The sequence below is a fragment of the Sarcophilus harrisii genome, chromosome 3 (genome assembly GCF_902635505.1).
Source record: "Sarcophilus harrisii chromosome 3, mSarHar1.11, whole genome shotgun sequence".
Lineage (NCBI taxonomy): Eukaryota > Metazoa > Chordata > Mammalia > Dasyuromorphia > Dasyuridae > Sarcophilus > Sarcophilus harrisii.
In genome coordinates this window covers 117641531-117668057 of record NC_045428.1, presented here as the reverse complement: position 1 = coordinate 117668057, position 26527 = coordinate 117641531, and the positions used below count along the sequence as shown (strand labels likewise).

General features: G+C 33.1%; 1 protein-coding gene across 16 annotated transcripts in view; it reads right to left on the bottom strand.

The window, feature by feature from the left end:
• Positions 1–1895: 1895 nt before the first annotated feature.
• The window catches only part of LMO7 (LIM domain 7), a 229116-nt gene continuing 204484 nt past the window's right edge, over positions 1896–26527 (bottom strand). For 13 of the 16 annotated variants that reach the window (XM_031958502.1, XM_031958501.1, XM_031958504.1 and 10 more), the window contains 11 exons: positions 26310–26335; positions 25866–25970; positions 22798–22890; positions 21904–22373; positions 19280–19342; positions 16911–16960; positions 15201–15414; positions 12990–13280; positions 5672–5780; positions 4084–4186; positions 1896–2654 (listed from right to left, as the gene is read on the bottom strand). In XM_031958502.1, coding sequence (XP_031814362.1) covers positions 2632–2654; positions 4084–4186; positions 5672–5780; positions 12990–13280; positions 15201–15414; positions 16911–16960; positions 19280–19342; positions 21904–22373; positions 22798–22890; positions 25866–25970; positions 26310–26335 — 1547 coding nt within the window. In that variant the 3' untranslated portion in view covers positions 1896–2631. The remainder of the gene's footprint in view (positions 2655–4083; positions 4187–5671; positions 5781–12989; positions 13281–15200; positions 15415–16910; positions 16961–19279; positions 19343–21903; positions 22374–22797; positions 22891–25865; positions 25971–26309; positions 26336–26527) is intronic. The other 3 variants (XM_031958503.1, XM_031958506.1, XM_031958515.1) reach the window with 1 other exon arrangement.

Below are 26527 nucleotides of genomic sequence, written 5' to 3'. Positions count from 1 at the left end.
AACACACACACACACACACACACACACACAACACATGTAATTGACTCGTAAGAACAGATTTTAGAAAATATATCTCCCATCTTTCTCTGCTGAAGTGGAGGATTGTGGATGTGAAACATTGCATAAAATGTTAGACTTGATTGATTCATTGTTCATTCAATTTCAAATTGCTCCCCCACATTTTTTTTTTTAACTCTAGATAGGGTTAACTCTGGGTAGGGAGGAGGAAGAAATATATTGGAAATTAACATTATATTAAACCAAAAGATTACAATAAAATTTTAAAATAAAAAATAAATCTGGTGAGGATTTCCTCAAGTTAATAAGATATATATACACTAATCTGGAAATGGAAAAATTCAGGTTCTACTATGAAGTCTAGTCCCGAGTATAATAATGTCATCTTTTTGAGTGCTATCACATTCTCCACATTTTTATGCTAATTTGCTCACCTAATGATTCATGCAATGTACTAAGCAGTCACCTTCATGCCTAAGTGCAGAGCTCTATTCCCAAGTCTTAGAGTTCCTTAATTTTCTGTACAAGTTGGAGTAATTCCTTTATCATTCTATCAGTGAGAAACAAAAGAAAAACCCTCAAATGCAAAAAATGAAAACTCTTATTTGCTCTATAGTCTCCTATCACAGTATCAGTGTATCTGGTATTTAACTAGATGGCAATTAATTTGTGGTTTCTAGCCAGGAGTTGAGCTTTTGTTTGGCATATTTGTTTTTTTGATTGTTTTTCCCAAGGCATTTGGGGTTAAGTAACTTGTTCAGGGTCACACAGCCAGGAAATGTTAAGTGTCTATGGTCGCATTCAAACTCAGGTCCTCCTGACTCCAGGACCAGTGCATCTATTTACTGCATCATCTAGCTGTCCTTTCTTGCATATCTGTCAAAAAAAGGTGTTTCTTCACTGAGGACATTAGCATGCTCATTACACTTTTTATATAATTAATATAAAAGATTCAACTCTTCAGTAAAACCAGCAAGCAAATCCCTACATATAAAACAATCTACCAAATGGCCTCCATCAAAGATGAAATATAAAGAAAATAACAAACAAATGTTAGTTTATCAAGTACTTCTACAAATTATCTAAATCAATGAAAATGGAACCGTGAACATTCTAAGATTCTATAAAATTCTTCATAGTGATAAACAAGTAGAATGTCATAATCCCTTTCTTCCCAAATTTAATATTATTATAAAAACTTTCCTACCTTGATATATTGTTCATGAACCCTTATAGTCTTATATACTGAAAAAAAAGATGAATATGTATGGAGGAAAAAAATCTACATGTATTATATATTTAAGTCACTTTTATTGGAAAGCAATTTTCAGGATTATAATTTGCTTATATGATTTTAAAAACTGGAACCATAATCTCATATTTTTCCCTACCAGTTGACAGCTTTATGTACTTATAACCCATTCCCAAGATCATTCTCTCCACTCTCCTGTAATTTTATATTATTCACTCTAACAACTACTTTTGTAAATATAATATTCATTAAGCAGCATTTCATTTATTCATCAAATAACTAGGTTAAGCTGCTATATTTTTGCTATTCCTGTCCAGGTTTTCTTTTCATTATGTGTTTATGTATAACTTGCCCTGCAAGTCTTCTAAACCCAATGTCACAGTATCCTGTATTACCTGCGTAGTAAAAGAATAAGGACTTCATATAAAAAGACAAGTTACCATTTACCTTAGGCAAGAAAGCAGTAAGAGGCACATCCTCAAAATGGAATACTAATGAAAATAATTTTCAGGTATGAAAAAGGTATGACATGCTTTTTTCACATGTTTTGCTTTAGAATTTAAATTGAACACTTTAATGTCAAGATTTGAGAGAAAGAGAATAAAAAGAAAAAGAAACACGTAACTTAAATGCATCAATAAGTTTTATTTACAAATGCAGTTGAAACAATAAAGAAATATACTAGCTCTCTGGGGGAAAAACAAGCCACAGTTACATTTTCTTAGTGAAGAGAAGAAACTCTTAAGAGTGAATTGGTCAAAACTAAATCCTCGGATCTGCAAATACACAAGACCCCCTCATCAAAAAAAAAAAAAAAAAAAAAAAAAGTATATTGTATATGAAAAAAATCAAAATGGGAGGCAAGTTAGAAAACCAGACTACAGAAAACAAATATTAATAGGTCTGAATTGCTTATTTTCTGGTATACATTACAAATAAGGTCAGCCATTACAAATATATTTAAATTAACTATTTCAAATAATGTTTAAGAGTATTCTTTCTTTCAAAAAACATCCTCTTCATATACCATTGGAAAGTCAAGCTAGATGTGAATTATTAGTCTCAAAAATATTTTGAAATTACTATTGTTAAGTGTTTGTTCTCCTTTGTGCTTTTTAATATGCTGAATTCAAAAGTAAATACTGTGCTTATCCCAAAACGTGATTACCTTCTTATAAATAACAAAAAAAAAAAAAAAAAAAGTTAACATGAGGGATATAAATGTTCCTATGTAATCTAGAAAAAAAAAGGTTTTCTTTTAAAAAAAAAAAAAGACAGATACAATATATATTTATAGATCTACACCAGCAGCAACCACCTCTTCTTCTATCTGCAACAGTGCTTTCGTATGGAGATTAACTTCACATGGAGGTTGGCTGTCCAGCTGATCAGGCAAGAAAAAAAGAAAGAAGAAAAATACTTAGATTCAGAAAGAATAAAATATCAAGTATCTGGGATACTTAGCAGCAATCATGTTTTGAGAAAATCAAGACTGAGTAAAATAAGCTTTACAGCTTAATCATGGGACAAATAAACTAAATCTTTGGGGCAGGAAGATTTTCTTCATTTGCATAATGAAGGTGAAATTTAATGACTTGAACAGAAATACATTACAGCCAACTCTCACTTATTTGTGTTAATGGAGGGAAAAGGAAGCACCAATAAGGCAAAATTATGATTACTAACCGCCCCCCTCCAGAAAAAAAAAAATCCAGATTTGACTCTGGAATTTAGTCCAGGAGAAAAATACAGATACAACTTAATACATGCCTACCTTTGACATTCTCATACAATGAACCCACTGTCAACAGTTTAGGATATGACTTGACAGTTAGGGTAAGGAAACATCAGCATAACAGATAAGCAATTGAAATATTAATCCATCCACAGAAAAGAGAGAATTGGCTGAGTATAAGTCATTAATAAAGCACTCCATAAAAAAAGGTCTATACAAATACCTCATCGTTCAAAATCATATTGTTTTGCTGATAAAGAAGAAACACAGGTTACCAGTATCACTGTCCAAAATATAAACAGCAGCTATGGTTGTATTCACATAGCTATAAACGATATTCCAGATCCATTAACTTTATTTTCCTAAGATTTATAACACATTAAAAAATACATTCCTTTAAACCAAAATAAAAGTGTCACATGCTAAGCATTTGGGACTTCAAAAATTTGAGTGTCCAGAAGAAAGATGCTGAAGGCCCAAATAATCCTGAGAAGTATTTCTTTGCTTTGGGAGAAAAAAAATATAGAAAGACAGTCTCAAAATAATAATGAAAGCAAACTTTAGCAACTGTCTGTTTGACTTTTAATTTTTAGGAAATGTTATAATCAAAATTTTTTTAAATCCATTGACCTTAACTTAATTATTTTCTAAGAAACATATTCATCAGTCTAAAGTTAGAGATTTGTTAAAATGTGGTGAAGGCAATGAAAAAAGGAAGAATTAGTTCTTAAGAGGACTAATTTCAAATCTCCCATTTTCCTTTAAGTGAGTCTTACTGAGGGTTCTGTGCACTCCAGGCAGGCAGCATAGGGACAACTCTTAGGTTTCCAACTCATTACAACCCCCTTTCTTAGCCTTATAAATTATCCTCTTTTGCTGACATGCAGAGCAATCACCCAACTATTCACAATCCCTCCCTAAAAAGAGGCAGCTTTAAGTTTATACAAAAACACTCCTAAAAATGGGAATTCTGAGGCAGGGTGCTTGTGGGAGTAGCAGATGCAGATTCATTAATATGCATGGGAGCCCGAGGTCTCTTTAAAAGGCAAGAGATTTTCTCTCTGATTTGCTCTCTTACATTTGAATCGGAGATAGCACTCATTGCAGTACAATTCATTATTTCGGATTCTGACTTCTGCTCCTGAGCTGGAGCCTCCGAGGTCACACTCACAGGCCACACACTGGAAGGGAAACAGCAAAAATTAGTTATCTATCCTATAAAAGAACTTGCTTGTGGAAAGAATGAATAAAGCACTTCATTAGAGGGGGGAGAGAAAGAGGAAGGGCAGAGAGGGAAAGAGAAGAAGAAGAGGAGAAAGAGAGAGAGAGGAAGGAAGGGAGGAGGGAGTGAGAAGTGAGGAAAGAGGGAGGAAGGAAAGGAAGAAGGAAGGGAGGAAAGGAGGAAAAGAAGGAGGAAGAGAGAGGGAGGAAAGGAAGGAGGAGAAGAGAAAGAGGAGGGAAGGAGGGAGAGAGCAACAAGAGCTTTCAATTCCCTTAACCAAAATTAGCAAAAGCAAACACAATGATTAGCGGATGAGAAGGAAATGTCCAGATGAGGCATGAGTTTAGTTACATGAAGCCAACTTTAATTCTAAATATGCTGGGAAGCAGAAATGAATAATTGATTAATTTAATGACATTCTAATTTTCAGGTTTCCTGGGGTGAGGTGAGGGGGTGAAAAGGCATGGCATCACATGAGAGATCTATCTCTATCTATCAATGAAGGCTAGGATGTAGACCCAGCTTTCTGAAGTGGACACCTGGAAGATTCCATGCAATAAAAATTCCAACCTACTTCTCACATGGAATCTTTACTTCAGTGAAGAATATTTTGGCCCACGATTTTGTTTATATATTTGGAGAACATTAAATATTTTGGCTTGTTCTGTTAAGCCAACATGCAAGCCTCTACCACCATTGTACCACTTCAAAGAAGTCTGGCAGTTATGTCCTACAGGAAAATGAGGAACCAATCACTTCACTTGTTCTCCTTCCCAAAATAATGGACTCCTCAAATAATGGACTTGCATAATGTTTCTCTAATAACAAGCACCTCATGCAGCAAAAATTTAAAAGACTTTTTAAAAAATATGTGGATTTTTTAAGTATATGGAATGTCAAGTGTGTATAAATGAGGCTTATGATTAAAATTTATTGCAATTTTTCATTTTTATATTCTTCATTTCAACAGCAAATCCAATTTAGGGTAGGAAATAACCCCATGACCACAACTTTGGTCAGAACTCTTTAATCTGTCTAAAAAATGTTTACTAATCATGTATTTGATAATATTCCAGGGGCAAACCATTCTAAAGATTACCTTTGCCTACAAGCACCCTCACTCTCCACCCTTGGAAAAACAAAACAAAACAAAACACAAACCCTGTATTTTAAATATGATAACATAAAGATGGTTATACTTGTTCAGTGGATTAAAGAATATACCAGAATTTTGAGAATATTTTAATTGTGTTTCCAAATCATAATCTTTATTACTTTTAAGCTTTAAGAATTAAATATTAGTAGAAAATTCAGCAGAAAGGCTATGTGGATTGATGCTCGAAGCATAAGGCTTGTTAGTAGTGTCCCCACAACCAGCGATCCAAGAAGCCATGCGTTCTCCAAGCCAAGCCCCAGTCTTCATGTTGCTTCTATTAATTCTCACCTTAAAACAATGTAAATGATAACAAAGCCCCAAAGACTCGATGATCATGGCCGCTCCCTTGCCCAGAATGTTATTACAGTAGGAGCATACTCTCTTCCCACTGACTGACCTGGACACAGAATAAGAATGGGATGGAAGCCTTGTTGTTCAAGATAGTTAAAGATAGAGGGCATCTTAACATTAATATAATACATTTGAAGTTTGAGTCTCTTCTTTAAAGAAAAAATTCTTCATAAGAAAGAGCAGATGTTCAGAAAATATTTTAGTTATGTAGAAACACCTAAACTTTTGTTTGTAACTGTTGTCCATGTAGTGATAATGGCATTGAGGTATTAAAAATCTTACTCAATGAATTACATATAACAATGCAGTAATAATTTGCTGTGATATTTTTATGTTGTTAATCCAATCTGTAAAATTAAATTTACAAAATATTAATGAATGAAAAAGTCTCTGCCTTCAAAGAACTAATATTCTATTAGGGAGTCAAGTAGTACAAAGTATGTACACGGTTAAATAAATAAGGTAAATTGAGGAGGGAGAGTACATAACAAGTGGAGAAGATTAGAGGTTTCATGAAGGAGGTGACTCCTGAGCTGACCCTTGAAGGAAGACAAGATTTGGGGAAATCAACTATACCCTAGATATAAAGGACAGGCCAAGTTTGGGATCAGTGAGTTCAGGAAACAACTCAGCTGGAACACAGCTGTAGGAAGAATGTGAGGACTAAAAATGACCTGAGAAGCCATCCAGTCTGACTCTCCAAATTTAACAGATGAGAAAATGAGACCTAGATGAGTAAAACATTATTTGTCCAAGGTCACATGCAGGTAGGGAATTAGTATTTTAGTTCTTGGAGTTCAAATCCAGCACACTATACTACATCACCCTTAAGGGGAATGCTATAAACAAGTCTGGTTAAGTAGTTTATGGAAGGATTGTGGAAGATCTTAAAGGGCAAATTTAAGAATTTATATTTTATGTTAGATAAAAGAGAAATTCAATGAACATTTTTGAGTGGAAGAGAGACTGGTCAAGTCTTTGCCCTAGAAAGGTTATTTTGATAGATTTATGAAGGGGTGCATATTTTGGAAAGGAAAGAGAAGCAGTGAGACTAATTAGGAAACCAAAAGGTAAGAGGCAATGAAGGTCTGAATTAGGATGGTAGCCATGAGTTTAGATAAGAGATTGAATTCAAAAGATGCATCTTCATTTGTTTGAATAGTTTGAAGCTCAGTACTTTCACCTGTCTAATTTATTGTGCTTCAATTTTCATCTGGTTTTATCCTAAAGGGACATAAAGGGATGACTAAATCCAAGAACCAAACTTAAAATTCTTGCTTTTCAGTAGTCACCCTCAAACAGAAATGCAGACATCACCTTCAAGTATTTCTTGTCATTGGCATAGAAGATGGAGTATAGTGTTACCATTTTGCTTACAGTATGTTCTGTGCCAAAGGTATCATCTTACTTGAAATAAGGAGATGAAGGATCATCTATGCTATTATTTGTATAGTATTTAAGATAATGATGATATTCTTATTGTATTTTATACTAACCTAGCCTTTTGATCTAGTCATCTACAGTTACCTCGATTAATGGAATCCACAGGTAATTTGGAAAAGCCAACATTAAATAGTGTTTCTAAGGTTACATGTTGTTACCTGAAAAACTCCAAGGTATTGCCAATCTAACATACTTCATACCTTCAAGTCATGATAATGGTACTAGCTCACATAAGAATATTTCTATGAACTGATTCAGCGTGAAGTCAATAAAACCGAGAAAATAATTTACACACTGACCACAACACAAATGGAAAGATTAGCAACAACAAAACAAACAATGTTGAACATTACAAAATTAGAATGACCATACTTTGTCCCTAAAAAGATACAAAGTTGCATTTCCTTTCCTTCTTTGCAACAAGGAAACTATGCACGATTTTGGATTCAATTCAAGTTTTGGTTGGTTTTCCTTAACTTTTCTTTTTTAAAAAAATTATTTGTTTTAGAGGATAGTTGCCTGAGATTATGTGGGAAATATGTATTATTATAAAAATAAGAGAAATCTTAATAACAACTTACACATTAATAATGACAGCCCACTTTATATGACATTGTTTTACAAAGTACTTTACATACACTATCATTTGATCCTAACAAAAATCCTTATGAAATAGGTATTATTATTATTATCCCATAACAAATGAGGAAACTAAGGATCAGAGAAGTTAAAAGACTTGCCCATTAATACAAGGTAAGAAATGTGTACGGTAGGATTCAAAACTAAGTTTTATTGACTCCAAGTCCAGTGCTCTATCCATTTCTCCATCTTTACTATATACTATGTTATCCTCTCCATTACAAAATTAATTCATATATTAAAATAAATTGAAATTCATCTATCATGTTAAGAATACTTCCTACTTGAACAAATTAACTTTGTTGGGGTTCAAGTAGAATGAAAACATTTGGTAATATTTCATAATAGAAATAAGAAATTAAAAATAATTGAAGACATTTTTTCAGTATAAGAACAAAATGGAGACTACAACATTCATATGAAGCAGTGGAGGGAACATGAATTTCAATTTTTCCATACTACAAAATATTAAAATTAGCTAAAAAACCCCTAATGGATATTGGTATATTCTAATTTTCTCAATTACCAGGACATTTCAATTGAAAATTTGCTTGGGAATAAAACTGATTTATAAAAAGCAAACCCTCATATTAAAAAAAAAAAAATTTCCTATACCAATGTTCAGCTACACAACGAAAATGTCTTCCTTTTGGCTTCTACCTATCCTGTTTCAAGCGAAGGTAGAGAGGGCCCATACTAGGGAAACTGTCCAGTTTTGTCTTCTACAGATCTTCTTTATCTGCTAATTCTTTTATCTTTTACCTAGTTTGTCAAAACCATTTACCTCACTTCTAACCATCAACCCCTTTCCCATTTCTCTCCCTTCCCTACACAAAAACCAGAAAGAACTAACATCAGTCACTCACAAGACTAAGTACAATATGATTTCTAAGACTTTGATAAAAATTCGTTCATGTTTAAAGTGTTTTCTCACAACCAGGTTTTTGCACTGAAATGGAATTTAACCAGGTTCTTTTCTCTTAGTCATGAAATAAAAGTTCTTTTTCCTTGAAAAGCAATGTTGTAAAATAGGAGGAGTGTTTAGGTTATGAATTCCCAAAATTGGGAATTGAATGCCCATGCTTACTATTTGTGTGACATGGGCAAAGTCATTAACATTCTCCAAATCTCAGTTTCCACTTGTCCTATCTCACTAGCATTCTTTACATAATGGTTAACTTTACATCACTGTTTAAATGTGAGCTCTTATTAGCTAAGTTCCACATACATACTCTCATACACACATACTTTTTTCCCCTGGCCAGAATATGAGGCAATTAAGAATATCTAATTCTGTTCTTAGCTCTCTCAGACTACCTTCATTATGTTTTTGGCTAGAACATCTTCTTGTTCCTGTCCTCTAAAATGATTACCCAGCAATATGAATGCCCAGAACTATTTGCATTGTCTTCTCTTTTATCTTCCCATAAATACCCTTATATTACAGCAAAACAGAACCTCTTATTTTCTCATATACATCTTAGACTTTCCTGTCTCCAGACCTTTGTTTTCATTGTTCCTCTTAACTCAAGGGCTACTATCTTAGAATCTGTAAACTTAGCTTTTAATATCATATACATATATATATATATACACACATATGTATATATGATAGTAATTTCAATATAATTGATTTCTTTTGTAATTACACATATTTTTATTTCATATATTTAAACACATTATTCTTCAAAGAGTTCAATTCATTTTGCCAGATTGCCAAAGGAGACAATAAAACATGATTTTGATCTAGAATTCCCTTCTTTCCTATTATCCATTAACCCCCAATTCCATGTGTAAAAATCCTACTTATCTTTCAAAAAGGTCTCAGTTAAAATCCTTCCTTCTCCATGAATCCAGAATTTACCATAGTGCCTCACATTTGCTAGGTGATTAGTAAATAATGACTGATTGATTGAAGGCTTCCTTAGATCACTCCAACTTGGAGTAATCACATCTGCATCAGAAGGATTATCAGTTACAATGATTAACTACATTCTACTTTTTATTGTAATCACTTGTAAAATTTATTTACTATAACAGATTCTTTATATGCATAAGCTACCTAGTTCTCAAGTCAGTAGTGTAACCCATTCCTACTAAGCCAAAAATTACTATTCTTTTAAACTCCTATTTAGATCTATGCATTACATATGGGATTCACTTTTAACAATGCTAGTATTATACAAGAAAGTCTTTACTATGTGGAATACTTGAAGAGTGAATTAGTTTGAATGGTCAAAGTTTTTGGAGAATTAAAGGCTAACATTCCAAAACCCCAACACATTTTATTTGACCATTTTGAGTGGGAAAAAAAAAGTTTTAATGTATTTCTTTCTATCTTTCTTTTATTTCCTCTTTTTAAACATTGATACATCAAGGACCTAGGATTTTATTGTTCTTTCTGACAAGTTCAGCATTCTATCTACAGCAACATATTGCTCCTTTGAGCTTAGGCAGAGAGTCCAACACACTTGGAATTTCAAGACAATAGTATTCAAATCTGATCTTGGACATATACTTGTGTGACTGTAGTCAAGATCCTTCACCTTACTGAACCTTGCTTGTTTCATCAGTAAAATGAGGTAGTAAAAATCAGTAGAAGGTATTATTAGGATTTAGTGAGAGTATAATTAGCATTAACATCCATTCCTTGGCAACTCTATATCATCATCATGCATATCAATTATCATAGTGTGCTAGTGCACACAGATAACCCCAGGGCCACTCTTAGAGTTGTGTGTTGCTATATTATCCGGCCTTAAGTTGCCATGCTTTTTAAAAATATTTTTTGCTTGTGCTTCTATCACTTCCATTGGCAATGGAGTTTCTAATCCATTTGCTTCTTCTAATCTACTTTGGGTATAGAAGAGAAAAAAAAAAAAAAAGCAAAGATAGGGAGGGCTATTGTGTATGAGGAAAGGTGCTTTTGTTGTTCAGTTCTTTTCAGTCATGTCTAGCAAAGAGCAGTTTTGCCATATACTTCTCCAGCTCATTTTTACAGATGAGGAAAATGAGGAAATCTTTTTAGAACTATGAATAAAATATGAAATCTGCATAAGAACCCCCAGTTTCTTAAACTATGGTTCATAACCCCATATGGGATCTCATAACTGAATATGGGGCTTGTAAAATTGTGATTTATTATCAATAAATATTTGATTTGTGAATCTATTTTGTATGTATGTGTATATATATATATATATATATATATATATACACATACATACAAAATAGATTCACAAATCAAATATTTATTGATAATAAATCACAATTTTACAAGCCCCATATTCAGTTATGAGATCCCATATGGGGTTATGAACCATAGTTTAAGAAACTGGGACATAGACCATGTTATTTTTTGTAATTCTTTGCTCTCCTTGCTACACTATTTGGGGGTTAGACACTAAGATAACAGAAACTGAACCAGTGATTTCACTGATACAAGGAACTCCTGGTAAAGAACTTTCCTCAAGTGAAAGATGTCATCTATTTGCAATGTAGAGTATTCTTTTGTTCTTGTGCTAGAGACTGGCTATCTCTACTTCATCTAAGCTCCAAGAGCAATGGGCATTCACAGGCCTGATTTCAATAGTGATCAATGTAAATAGTAAATTATAAGCAGATAACTTAATCTGTCCCATTTTTCTAATCTGAGATGTTTTACCCTTTCCTCAGCAAATTAGTGACCCTTTGCTCCCGGAGATTCTCCATATTGGTGCCATATAGCATGGACATAACATGGACTTTATCCCTATTTCAGCTCAGAATTAAAGTCATCAACCATCCTCAGCCTCCCCAAGCAGCAGAGACTTCACCACTATGCCTGGCAATTTTTCATCTTTAAAGAATTACCAACACACTAAGAAGATAGGTGACTTATCAAGACTTATATAACTCATATATGTCAGAGAAAGACTTGAATGTAGTCTTTCCTGGTTCCAAGGTCAGCTCTCTAAAGATTATGACCCATAGCTTCTAATCTATAACCATTATGCAGTAATGCCCATAAAAACTTAGAGAGTAGATAGACTTTTTTATGACCGATATTTTTCAAAATCTAGAGCACATACCAACCATCATGATGCCATGTATATAGGCAGATCCATTAACTACCTTCTTTCCCTACAAATAAGTCCTGATATATCCATCTAATTCCATTTATTCCTTCCCTCTAACCCAGAATCTCAGAATACATATTATGGGGGAGGAAGGGTTTGTATATATGTACTATTGTTTTTAGTTGGTGTTTAATGATTTACCTTATTCTAACTACTCTTATCTGACATCCTAGAAGGCAATACTGTGCCTGAGATAGAATTTCAAGTTCTACTTACTTAAATTTCAGCCAAAGACAGACACTAGAATGCACCCTTCTCATGATTCAAGTTATAATTGTAAAAGCAGCTTTTAATCTCCTACATCTTTACTTCTCTATAAGCCATAGTCTTTCTTAACATCTATCTCATTAGATCTCATAAGTCAAGTTCTAAATTTATAATAGTACGATTAATTTTCAATTCCAGAAACATATAGTATACAGATCTTAATTTTAGAAGGAATAAGATGTCAGCAAACTTGGAAAGTTAATCATTCTTTAAGAGCAAAAGAAAAATTCTAGAACTCTATCCATATGGCATATTATTACTTATTAAAATCTAACTTTTCATGTTAAATAGACTATCTGCAGCACATAGTTATAATTCATTGTTGTTCTCATAATCTTCCTCTAAAAATGATCTTGAATAATTTGTCTTCTTCCAAAAAAATGCAATTTTAAAACAGATTTTGCCCATAAAGTGGAAACATTCATAAGCTTCTACAGATTTTTATGATTCATCATTTCCAAACTATTAGTGATAATGTAACTAGCCAGAAACATCAGTGAGAGAGACATGGGCAATAAGATAGAGGTTTAAAATTTCTAGAGTGGTTTCATAAGAAACCTATAAATGTCATAAGTGAAGTCTGGAAAGAATTAAGAAAACCATCCTTGACAGTTTGGATACCAGCAAAAAATCAAAATTAAAATATTTGAAGAGAAGTTAACTTTTTCCCTTTTCCTAATAGAAATTGTAGGTAAGAATGTGTTTCCATAAAAAAAATTGTTTAAAAAGTTTTCCTTTATTGCAACAGAAGGAAAATAATAGCTAATAGAAACATCTGTGTGACATACCTATTTCGTTGCTGCATCCCTGACTGAGTAGTAGAAGGGGATTGTGTTCGAGGTGCTGGGGAAGGTGCTGATGATAAAGATCCAGTTCGTATAGACCCAACAGAAGAAGGTACTAAACTGGAAGATGGATTTCGCATGTAAGCACGGTTGGATGTAGATACAATTTGTGGAGGTGGACGACTGAAGTCTTGCACAGATGAAGAAGTATGAAACCCTGTAGATTGATTCATCCAAGGGGCATGTCTCCATGAATTTGATCTAGGGGAATCTAGATTATCTAGAGATTCACCTCTGAAACATAAACAAGAGAAATCTATTATGTCCCAATATTCTCAGGTTTAAGATGAAGTGATAATTTCAAAAGTCATTATAAGCCATTAAAACTTTTTTTTTATCTTAGCTTATATAATAATTAGTAAATAATAAGTATAATAATAAAGTAATAATAAGTAACACAACTTTGCTAATTTTACTGAGTACTACACATTTAATTACTTAGTCCACAATTAAATTAAATCATTTTTTCAGTAGTGTCTGACTCTTCATGATCCAATTTGGGGTTTTCTTAGCAGAAATACTAAATCATTTCTTCTCCAGATCATTTTACAGATGAGGAAACTAAAATAAATACACTTAAATGACTTTTCTAGGGTCACACAGTTAGTAAGTGTCTGAGGCTGGATTTGAATTCAGGAAGGAGTCTTTCTATTCAAGTCTGGTACTTTTATCCACTGCCCTACCTAGCTTTCCCACCTAGTCCACTAATACAACTAAATTTACTTTGACCTTCATATCAAAAATGTAAAAATATTTAATCAACTATTTTTAAGGAATCTTTATTTCAGTCATAATTGTTTTCCCTAAGACTTAAGTACCAGAGTGCCCTAATATTTGGGGGGGGGGGGAGTCAGCTTAGATGGCACAATGGATCAAGCACCGGCCCTGAAGTCAGAAGGACCTGAGCTCAAATCTGGTCTCAGACACTTAATACTTCCTAGGTGTGTGACCCTGGGCAAGTCACTTAACCCCAATTGTCTAACCAAAAAAAAAAAAAATTAATATTGGGGAACATAGAAGAAAACATCCTATAGTTCTTCAATAAAAAATCATAGATATTTTTAAATATTTTTGTCAAAATGTTTCACTAAAATACTCAACATACAAAACTACCAAACTTAGAAAATCAAAGAATGAAGAGCTTCATATAACAGGATAACCTGCTGCAGACTTCATTTAATAATAATTATCCTAATTTAATTTACAACTGTATGGCTCATCTATAACTCTGATGCCTACCTCTAAACTGTAAAGAGATTGGTTTTTATTCACATTCTTCTATAAAGATCATTTCTAAACCTGGATTGTTAAAACAGTTATCAGAAACCTGAAATAAAATAGCTAGGACATTCAAACAGATTCAAATGTATCCAATTAAGTTAAATGATTAATAACTAAAAGTAGATTAACATCCTGATATACCTGCCTTCATTAAAGGTTTTTTTTTTTTTTAACATACAAAATACATATTCATACTAGGGAATCTAAAAGTGAAATTTACAAAGTAACTATATTACTAACAAACAAATGGTGCACCAAATGCAATAGAATATAAATCAAAAGGTCATTTTAGGACCTGTAGAATAGAAGAATTCTGCAGCTGAATGTTACAAGTGTTCCCAGGCATCATGATTATCATGTGAAGGGGAAGAGAGAAAAAAAAAAAAGGAAAAGAAAAAGAAGAGGAGTAGGAAGAGAAAAATTTGTTATAGTGCTCTGAATTTGGCAAACTATTAATATTACCACATTTTCTCCTCATGGCAACCCCTTGGTGGTAGGTATTATTATTATTAATCCCACTTTTCATCATTTTTCAGTCATCTCTGACTTCATGACCTCATTTGAGGTTTTCTTGGCAAAGACACTAGAGTGGTTTGCCATTCCAGCTCATTTTACAGATAAGAAAACTAACATAAACAGGGTTAAGTGACTTTAGGCAAGTCACAGATAACTAAGTGAATGAACTCCTGTCCTCCTGACTTCAGGTTCAGTGCTCTATCCATTATCATATTCTAATGCTGATCATTGAATTGTAAAGATAGAACAAGAAACAAAAGTCAGTGACTCAGCTCCTTAACAGCCCAGAAACTTGGGAACTCCATATTTCCTTGCTGAAAAGTAAAGCTAAAACATGAATATCAACACAGCTTTCACCTTCTCATGATGCCGGGCAAGCAGATGGGCTCTTTGGTGACACTAGAACTCCGCTGTCTAATCCAGCTGTTGTCATTATGGAGAGAGGTTTTCTTCCTCATTTCCTGAAGGATTTGTTGTCTCTCCATCTCAGCTTCTGATGTGGTCTGCTCTTTTCGAGAACTTTTCTGTGAATAGCCCACATTCCCAATCCGGTCGAAATATTTATTACTCCCTAGATTGGAAAGACATCAAGAACTTCAGAAACAAAAAAATAAATAAAATGCAGTCAAGGATAAAGATAAAAAGCTCTAAGATTCAAGATACCAACGTGAGGCAATTTGTGTTTTTAACATTAGTTCCAGCATATGATGCTAGAGAAAAGGGACTAAAATTCTTTTATTGCTGCAATGCCCAATTCAACAAAAAGTGGTACTATGTAAGACATGCAAGAAAGGAAATGAAAACAATTGCCAAAGGGACCTAATAAATCACACTATTTTGATCATGGCCACCTTTAAGTGCTATTGTACAAAATAGTCTTTGTAGGGATAAGGTTTCTGTGTCAGTCAACAATAACAAAAAGACCAGAGATCATTCACAAATATAGGCATTTAACAGTTTAAAAACTGCATTCCTCAAAATAATTTCATGATCTTGGTAATTAAAGTACTAGTATCTGACTTTAAAGATAAAGAAATTGAGATTCTTTGGAGGTTGACTGATTTCGGAAATCACAAAGCTAGTAAGTCAGAACATGAAGTTGGGGGCTTGGAATGAATTATGGGCTCTATCATACTATTCTGCTTTTACACAGATTACCAAATAGCTAAGACACCCAGTGCATTGTCTTATGCCTTAATCTATAGTCCCAGCCCTCAAAAGAATTTTTCAATCTGACTGAGACAAAGAAAAAACTAATTATTTCCAAATAAAGCCTACACTCACTTCTAAGGAGATTCATCTCCTTAGATACAGCCTGACCAAGCTATAGGAATTAAAATTACTTCTGACACAATAGTTTCTCCATCTGGTAAGAGCTTAGATTGTGATATAAGGATCCAAATATTCAATGATAAGTTACCTTACTTCAGAGATGAAATCATCGGAATACAGTTTTGTTATCAGATGTTAATTTAAATTAGTCACAATTAGTTACAATTACAAAATACAATCACCACTATTTCTCTTAAGCTGGAATTCATTAGGTTGAATTATTAATATTTGCAATAAGTGTGATGTAAACAATTTCAAGTCATATTCTCACTTTTACCAGGCTCAATAAAATTTTATTAAGACTTTTTCTCCTTTCCAGATTCAATTATGATTTTATAGTTTTCCTCCAATTTAGTTCTTAGTTCATCTTCTTCCAAACAATGTGAAGTATATCCAATAATTGCTCACAGAATCCTATTTTTATGTTTGTGCAAAGCAATACATATAATATAAATTTTATCAGATGGAAAAAAATTCTATTTCTAAATCACCTTATTGCTAGCAGAAATTGAATCCATCAAAAAACCCAGAAATAATGTGGCAAAAGTAAAAGAAGAAAAAAAGTTGACAAAATCAGATGCCTACGCAAATAATCCTCTCTCAGTGAAGCTGTTAACATTGTAAAATGGGGATAATATTTGTGATACTTACTTCCATGGGTTGCTATAAATTAATCTTTTATATATATATACATACCACAAAGTAATTTTATTTAAAAAAATGTTTTTAACTTACCATTTCTACTTGTGGGCTGATCTAATTCAGTAGTAGACCTTGATTTATCCCTAAAATATAAAACCCAATATATTGAAGTTGTAAAGCAGTTTTAATATAAATATGCATGTTTAATTGAATATAAATGCACCTTTAGGATTAAAAAGAAAGATTAATTTTATGTATTTCTTAAGTATAAATAGAAGAGATAGCATTTTAACCATTGATCTTTTTCCAAATGACAGTTGCTATTATGTTATCTTCTGAATCTTCTATGTTTGAGGCTTTAACTAGTAGAAAGTAGCTCAACAAATTTCTCACACAGAAAACATCGACATGATAATGAATAAAACAAATTTATATAGGAACTTCATCTAGAGTTCTACAATGGTTAGCATAATATTTTTAGATTATTTTTGCATATGCACTTTCTCCTTAAAATAGGAATGCCTGTTTCTATTATTCAAACACATGAGGTTGATATAAAGAAACTTTCATTAAGAATTAGGATTATTAGGGATTATTGTAATGGGCTGAAGCTCGAGTTGATGCTCTGGGGTCCCAAGTACGTGATGCTAAACAGTAATTGGACCATACTCTCTTAATATATATGCTTGGAGAAAGAATGGCCCCTGCCCACTCTTTGTGCAAGTCCTATGTTGTATAGGAAATGACAATTTTGGTGGGTGGAGGGAGAGGGGCGGAGAGAGGAGTGGAAAGAGAAGCCATTCTGGTCTGGCTGGCTTCTTGACTCAGCTGCACACATTGCTATCACGATCCCCCCTTCACCTCTGATCACCCTTCACCTCTGATCCTTCTTCACCTCTACTGAGAATAAAGATTGAAGATTTTCCTTTTACCTGAATTCCTGACTCTGGCTGATTTTAAAATATGCAGTCATCACAGATTATCACAATATCTAATCAATATTTTTGAAATTAGCTACATTAGCTCCTTCATGCTAGAAAATTAAATACTATTTGATGTTTTGGTGCACCAATATGGCAAATGGCATCCTAGAGTCCCAAGGAATCAATGTAATTTTTTAAAGAAGTTAACTTTCCTAAAGGATGTAGCTTGTGAATCTAAAGCCAGACATGATTTATTCTTCCATTCCAACTATAAGGGGCAAAATTAAGCAACTTCAGTTATTAAGACCAAAGGAAAAAATCTGCTATTTATCATCTTTAAAGGATGAAAGTTCAATATATGCACTCTTATGAAAACTTGGAGAGAATGTCACTCTGTAGGCTTATACCTAAAAAATGAAGATGGCTACTTTACTTAATATCTGTGGCTTAAATAGCAAAAAAAAAAAAAAAAAAAAAAAAATTCTTTTTATTTATTTGTCCTAAAAATAATAATTTCATTACCAAAAACCTGACAAAAACTTATTAAGATTTCCATAGCATGATGTATTATTACTACCTGGAGATAAGACATTTTGTCAAGATTCCTAATGCTGCCAAAGTTACTATCTTGGCATACTAATTGGTTTTCCCCAAGATACTATGCTACATGAGACAAACTTCTATAAATAAATCAATTCCTTGAGAAAAGCAATGTTCTTTTTACCAACCTTTACATAATACCATATCACAAATAAAGACAGAAATATATTTATATACATACATAAACATAGATTTATATATACAAATATGTATATAAATGAATTGTGTGCTAATGTTTGTATGCACACATATATAAGTATATTTGTTGTTCAGGAGAGGAAAATTCCAAAAAAAGGACCACCCTTCAATATTTTCTTTATAGGTCTAAGATCAATGTACCCCTACGTAATTCTCTTTTTTCTTTAGGGTCAGCTCTGTGTCATACGCAATCATGCAATGAATTTTCAGTATGAATGAAGTTTTTCCTACCAGAAAACTTATTAAGGCGGAAGCAGATTTGAAACCCACTGAAGATAACAACTGCAAAGAGTTCATTGAAATATCAATCTGGCCTATAATAGTTTAACTGAATTAATTTAGAAAAAAATAAAAATAAAATCTCATAAGTATTATTTTAAGTTAATTAAATGTTTCAGAGAGAGACTTTTAAGAAATCATTTCCTACAAGTTTAGAATTTTTCCTCCCAAATTTGATGTAGGCTTTCAAGCCAAAATGTCCTGAAAAGATGCTATTGTTCCCTTTTCTGATGTCCACATAGGACCTCTATTTTTAGGTACACCCCACTTATTCTTCACAACACATTTGATACTCAAAAAGTAAATCAGACTGCCAAACATTCCATTTATCTCACAAAACACAAAGAAAAAGGCTGAATTAATTCTGCAAAGAGCTAAAACTGTGATTCCAAAAAGTCTGGCCTTGTCCTTGAGAGCTCAACTAAAACCAAATTATTACCCACTTGGCAGTGTTTTACAAACCTGTCACTAGGAAGTAGATTTGTTGACTCTTCTCGCTTTGATACTTCAAAAGGATCAACAGGCCTAAAAAATGGAAAAAACATTTTCTTAGATTTAGAAAATTAAGGTTAAGAAATTTCTTTTCCACTTTTGCAAGGTAATTAAATCTACAAAAGTATAATATTCCCAATGTCTATTGAGGGGGAAAAGTTGTTTTTAATATAAAATATTTTAATCATAAAGATACCAAAGGTATTTTTAAAAACTAAATTCTGAGCACCTACATATTTTCAGGTTAGACAAGATCTAAACTGAGATATTAGCAAGAACTTCCAAGCAGCTTTTATGTCTTTTAGACTTCCTTTTCAAAATTCTGGAGGCAACAATTCAAACAGGATTCTTTCCCATATAAGAGAGTTAAGATGGTGATGCACCACTTTGTAGTTTAACCAACATTACCCACAAGTCAGAAGTAAAATCCTGGTTTTCCTGCTCACTACCCCCATGACCTACAGAAAAGTCTTTTCACTTTTCTGTACCACAATTTCCTCACCAGTAATATATTACAGTTGATTTGAATGATTTCCAAGGAACCTAAATTTCAAGTATTCTCTCATTATTTTTTTTTTTTTTTTGCAAGGAGCCCTAAGGGAGACAAATCCTGTAAAAGGCTTAGAGCTAATCAAGGAGAAATTCTGGAAATTTAAGCCATTAATGCTATAATAGAACTTAACATAAAATATTATAATGATAATAACTAACATTTACATAGCATTTTAAGGCTTGCAAAGCACTTTACAAACATTATCTCATTTGATTCTCATAACAAACTTAAGAGGGAGTTGTTATTATTACAATTTTGCAAATTAAGAAACTGAAGCAGGCAGAGGTTAAATGACTTGCCCACAATTATATAGCCAGTAAATGTCTGGAATAGGATTTGAAATCAGGACTTTCTTACTCAAGATCCAACACTCAAGCCACTTAGTCACTTAATTACATCAATTCAAAATATTTAAATAACATGAGTCAAAAACACAAATATTTATGCTCCAAAATAAATCCTTCCTTTAATTTCAACAAATGAGCATGATCACTAGAATGAGTACAGATAAAAGGTACAGAACATATCATGGTGGCAGTGGGAATGAGGAGGAGATAGGATAACAGATTTGGGGGACAGAAGCAGTAAAAATTGAAGACTGCTCAAATTTACTATTTAAAAAAGAGAAAAGACAATCAAAGTTAGGAAGGGAAGGTTTTAACAAAAATAGGGAAATTAGAAACTAGAAAATATTTGATTAGGGGATGAGTGAAGAAGATAATGATGGTTTCCTATTGTCTCTCCAATAAAATATAAATCTCTCTGTTCTTTAGAGGTCCTCTTAAACTTAGCTCCAAATTATCTTACCAGCCTCATTAGACATTAACTGACCCAAATCACACTCTGAGATCCTTTGTTCCTCATACATGACATTCCCTTTCCTGTCTGATGTGTTAGCAATGACTGTCCCACATGCCTACAATGCACTCCCTCATTACTTCAATCTCAGAGAGTCTCTCTTTTCTTTTAAGACAAAGCTAAAGTGCCATCTTCTGCATCAAGCTCTTCCTGATCCCCCTAACTACTGGTTGGTTAGTTGGATGGTTGGTTGTTATCCTCCATTCTCAAAGAGGACTAAAATGACATCACTATGTTAGAGTAGAGTTACAGCATGTCCGACTGTGGCTGATCAGAGCAACATGAGCTTAGAATGCTCTGCTGTAAGTTGGCACAAATAGTCTCTATGAACATTTATTTGGGATGGACTGTAACTTTGTACATCTCATGTTTCTTCTGAGTTAAGTGCTAATGACTGCCAGATCACCTTATTTTTAACAAATACAGATGTATTGTGTATTTTTTCAATTTATATTTCTGTTGAACATATATTTTTATATGTCAGTTGTTTTCTTCTTCACTACAATGCAAGACCATTGGAAATAGATATTGTTTCATTTATGATTCCTGTATCCCTTGTAGCACACTTGTCTGATACAAAGTAGATGCTCAATACTTGGTAATTAAGTTGATATCATATTGTGTGTCTTCTGATGAGTGGCAGAGTATCTGGAGAGAGGGAAAGAACTGGAGCTCAATTTTATTAATGACTGTTAAATATATATATTATATATATACTGTATCAATATATATAAATATATAATATAAAAACAAAAAGTTGATACAAAGCCTTTGGCTTTGGAAATGTTGCATTTAAGATAAAAATGGGACATTTGAATTTTCATATCTATAACAAAATAGAGATCTTGAGCTCAGAAGTTCAGACTACAGATTCCTATTTGTGAAAAGGTTGGGTTACAGAGGTGATGGTTGAAGCTGTGATGAGTTCAGCATGGAAGAAAGTGCAGACAGAGAAGAGATATAAGGACAAATCCTTGTCCAAAAGCATAAATAAATGAGATGGTATCCTCTTTTTTGATAGAATTCTGGGGCAGCTGTGTGCTTGAGTCAAAACAAGTCATTTTCAAATTATGTGTTACAGACTATAAACAGACCTATAATTGCAACCATAAGCTAACAATAGATATGTCTGTTTCAGAAGAGTTAAAAAAAAATACAAGTGCACTTTGGCTATGGCACCAACCTTTTATACTGATATATCTGCACAGATGTTTCTTTCTCTTTCTCAGCCCGCTGCCTCTGTTCTTCTATCTCTGCCCGCCGCCTCTGTTCTTCTATCTCTGCCCGCCGCCTCTGTTCTTCTATCTCTGCCCGCCGCCTCTGTTCTTCTATCTCTGCCCGCCGCCCCTGTTCCTCTATCTCTGCCCGCCGCCTCTGTTCCTCTATCTCTGCCTGTCGCTTCTGTTCCTCTAACTCTGCCCGTTGTTTCTGTTGCACTTCTTCCAGTTCCTTTATTTTCCTCTCTTTCTCAAGGAGAAGTTGCTCTTCTAATTTCCTTTTTTGTTCTTCATGATGGAGTCTTTCTTCCTCCTCTGCTCTGTTTTTTTCCCTTTCTGAAGGATAAATTTCTTCTCTCCAATTTCTTTCACAGTTGGCAAGAGTAGGCTCACGCGAGGTGAGAGAAACACTATTTGAATTTAATACCATCTGTTCCTAAATAAAAGAGGGGAAAATAGCACAAAGAGAGACATGTATGTGCATGTATGTCAATATACACAGAAGATACACATTTGTAGGCATTTATTTTAGATGGTGTTCATCCTATTCCTGAGCTGGTAACTACATTTAAAAAAATATATATATCAAAAGAAAAACACTGACACACAACAACACATGGATTCTTCAGCTCTAATAAAGAAAGAAAATGGATAATTTCAGATTCTTTTAAAGTAATTTTTTTTAAAAAAATATAAATCTTTCTCCTACGACTATTGGTTGCATATCAAAGTCTGTTTGAAAGGAACTAAATAAGCAAACATTTTTGATATACTGGTTAAACACAGTATTTTTCTTCCTAAATTCAATTTCATCAGTGAAATGAAGGGACAGAATAGGGGAAAGTGTGTGCCAATACTACCTCATCTAAGTATTTTGAGTTCTCCTTCTCAGCCTCTTGTTGAGCCCTCTGCCATTCCTCCCTCAGTTTTTCCTGTTCACGTTGATACTTTTCCTATTAAGAAAAGCAAAATGTTAATCATTAAAGGAAGATGCTTTTATTTCTAAATTAGTGGCTTTTCAAGTCAGCAGTGGTTACTAACAACTCTAAACTTTTATCAATAATATTTCATTTGATAAAGAATTCTTCCTTTTTAAATTTAACCTATCACACACAAATCCAAAGGTATCAAATTTCCTGAGTTCTATTAAAATAGACAATGAGATGCTATAAAGATCTTTTTTTTTTTTTACCGTTCATTAAAAATTATATAATTAAAAATTACAGGAGAACTTTGTCAGACAGGAAATTCAGTAAAGAAAATTAGCATGTCATGGACATTAGAAGATCAAGAAAAAATTAAGTATGGTATTGTTTTGTTTTGTTTTGTTTTTTGAAAGTATTATGAGGCAGGGAAGTGGCACAATGGAGAAAACACCAGCCCTGAAGTCAGGTGGACCTGAGTTCAAATTTGAGCAGACACTTAACACTTCCTGGATGTGTGACCCTGGGCAAGTCATTTAACCCCAATTGCCTCAGGGGAAAACAAGGAAAGAAAGAAAAAGAAAAAGAAAAGAAAGTATATGACCTGGGACAGCTAGACAGTACAGTAGATAGAATAAGAATACTGGTCCTTGACTCAGGAGAATCTGAGTTCAAATCCTGTCTCAGATACTTAATACATAATAGCTGTGTGAACCTGGGCAAGTCACTTAATCTCAATTGCCTCACCAAAAGAAAGAAAGAAAGAAAAGAAAATATGTGACCTGATCTTTTTCAAATATTTATCGAGAACATCACATACTATAATCAAAAAATCTGGAATATCTAAAACCTTCTCAACATAACAAAGGTATCTCTCTTTAAAAAAAAAAAAAAAAAAAGTTCCATCATTGTCATGTTGTACAAGAAAAATAAGACCCAAAGGGAAAAAAACACAAGAAAGAAAAAGCAAACAAAAAGGTGAAAATAATATGCTTTAATTCACATTCATTCTCTATAGTTCTCTCTCTGGATGCACATAGCATTTTCCATCCCAGATCTATTGAAATTATTTAAATGAAAAGGTATGTCTCTTTCAGATAGAAATCAATATACATTCAATTACTATATCTATGCAGATATATTTCCAAATCTCTCTATTTAGTCTTAGTATTTCTCCTGAGTTTCATCTTCATATCACCAACTGCCTTCTAAACATCTTGTATGGGATGATCCAAAGGTATTTTAAACTCAATATTACTAAAATAGAACTCATCTTCTTTTTCACAAAACTGTCTTTTTCTGAATTTCAATATCATTTTTGGGAGCACTAATATTCTTCCAGTTACCTGCATTCACAACTTTACTGTCATCTTTGCATCCTCAATCTCACTCATCTCATAAAACCAATCAATTGCCAAATCTTGTCATTTCTACCTCCATAGCATCTTTCATATATGTATATATGTATGTAACCCTTTCTCTCCATTCACAGTTACCACCATAATTCAGGCTTTTATCACCTTTTTTTCCTGAACTACAGAATAGCTTCTTCATTGGTTTTCCTGCCTCTAGTTTATCTCCATTCCATTCCATTTTCAACATGATTGCCAGTGATTTTCCTAGAGTGACCTCTATCATCTCTCCTACTCAATAAATTCCAGTTATTCCTTGCCATTCATAGAATCAACTATAAATGCTTTTATTTTACATTTGAAATTCTTCATAATCTGGCCTATTCCTACTTGTTCATTCTTCTTTTTAGAGGAAGGAATGATATGATTTTCCTATTCTATACTACATTAAACTACATAGTACTATACTATGCTGAACTATATTATTGCACAATATATTCTTCTCTATTCTACTATACTCTCATCTACATATGATACAATATCATATTGTATTCTCAAACTAGCTATTTCTCAAACATCACACTTCATTAGTGATCTTTTATATATTTATACTGACTGGTGCCATGATGCTATCTATGGCTTCTTTCAAGACTCAGCACCCATGACACTTTCCTGATATCTTGCCAATCCTTCAGCTGTTATAGCCATCCCCTTTAACATTTCATTCAATTTATTTTATTTATTTTAAATGCTGGATGGTTGTTTGTCCTTTGTTCTCAAAGAGGATCAAAATGACATCACTGTATTAGAGTCAAGTTAGTGTGTCCAACTGTGGCTTGATCAGACCAATATGAGCCCAAATTGATCTGCCACAGATTGGACACAAATAGTCCCTATGAACATGTGGGGTGGATTCTCTAACTTTGGGCATCTAGAGTTTCTTTTGAATTAATTCAATTCTGCTTTTCTGATAAAGCACAGCACCTTCTCTGAAAAGGGCACAACATGCTGGGCAGTGCTGTATCAGTATTTCTTTTGTTATACAATCAATTCTAAAGTTCTTAAGAGAGATGTTTATTCATATTTTGTCTCCTCCATTAGAATGAAAACTTAAGAAAAGGGACCATTTTTCCTTTTTTTTTGTATCCCTGGAACTTAGCATTGAGTAAACACTTAGTGAATGATTAATAACTAATAGATTCATTCCTTGATTCAAAAGTAAACACAATAGACAATTTTTCAATTATATCATGATGTTATTATGGATTTAATAAGATTTTCTTTCATTCTCTTTTATTTTCATTGATAACTTTTGAGATATAACTGCCTCCCCTCATCTACCTGAAAGCATGTCTTATAACAAAGAAAAAGAAAGAAAAGTGGAGGAAGGCACACAAGAGAATAGTTGTGTAAAATTAATATATCCACAAAGTTTGCTAGGATATACAGTATATGTTTTGCATCCATGGCAACCCACTTTTACAATGAAGAGAGTGTATTTTATTATCTCTTCTCCAAAGTTAAGTTTTATCACTCTTTTTTTCTTTTTAAATAATCCCTTTTTAGCAGTGCTTTTGAACACATTCTAGGATTGAGTGAGCAAAGACAATAAACAAAATTTAGGCTCTGATCATTTATATAATTCATCTTTACCTGCAACAAACGATCCTGTTCTTTTTGCCATTTTTCCTGTCGTTTCCTCTCTTCTTCTTGATCCCAAGCCCAGCGACTAGGAGCATTGATGGTTGGAACTGGAAGCTAACATTTCACAAAGAGTCAGTAGGAAAAGGAGGAAAGGAGATATATAACTTATTAAATTAATGTGGATAGGTGAAATGCTAAATTGAGCAATGAAAATGCAAGATTGTCATTTATAGGCTTATCTCACTTTTCTTTAATCTACACTAAATGTTTTGTGAAGTTTTTAATTTGTGATTTTTTTTTAAAACCAGTAATGTCTTCAATTCAAAAAAATAGTTGGCTAATACTTCATGCAACTTATACCAAAGCATAGTAAGTATTTTTGCAGAGAAATTAGCAATCCCACCCACCAGGCTCATTTTATCTACTCCAGTTCAACAAATAAATGCTACTTACATCAGGTACCATAGAATCAGAACTTCCTGTATTATAATGGGAAAAAAAAAAACATTAGAAATTTACTACTTGGATATTCTCCCTTCCCTAAAAATGATACTGCTGTGTGCCTTTCGCATCAATATTCTGTCTTTTAAGTGAAATGGATTTTTTTTAAACCTATTCACTCCTGACTTCTTTCAAGAACTAGCCGTGTTTCAAAATATTAGTGGAAAAAA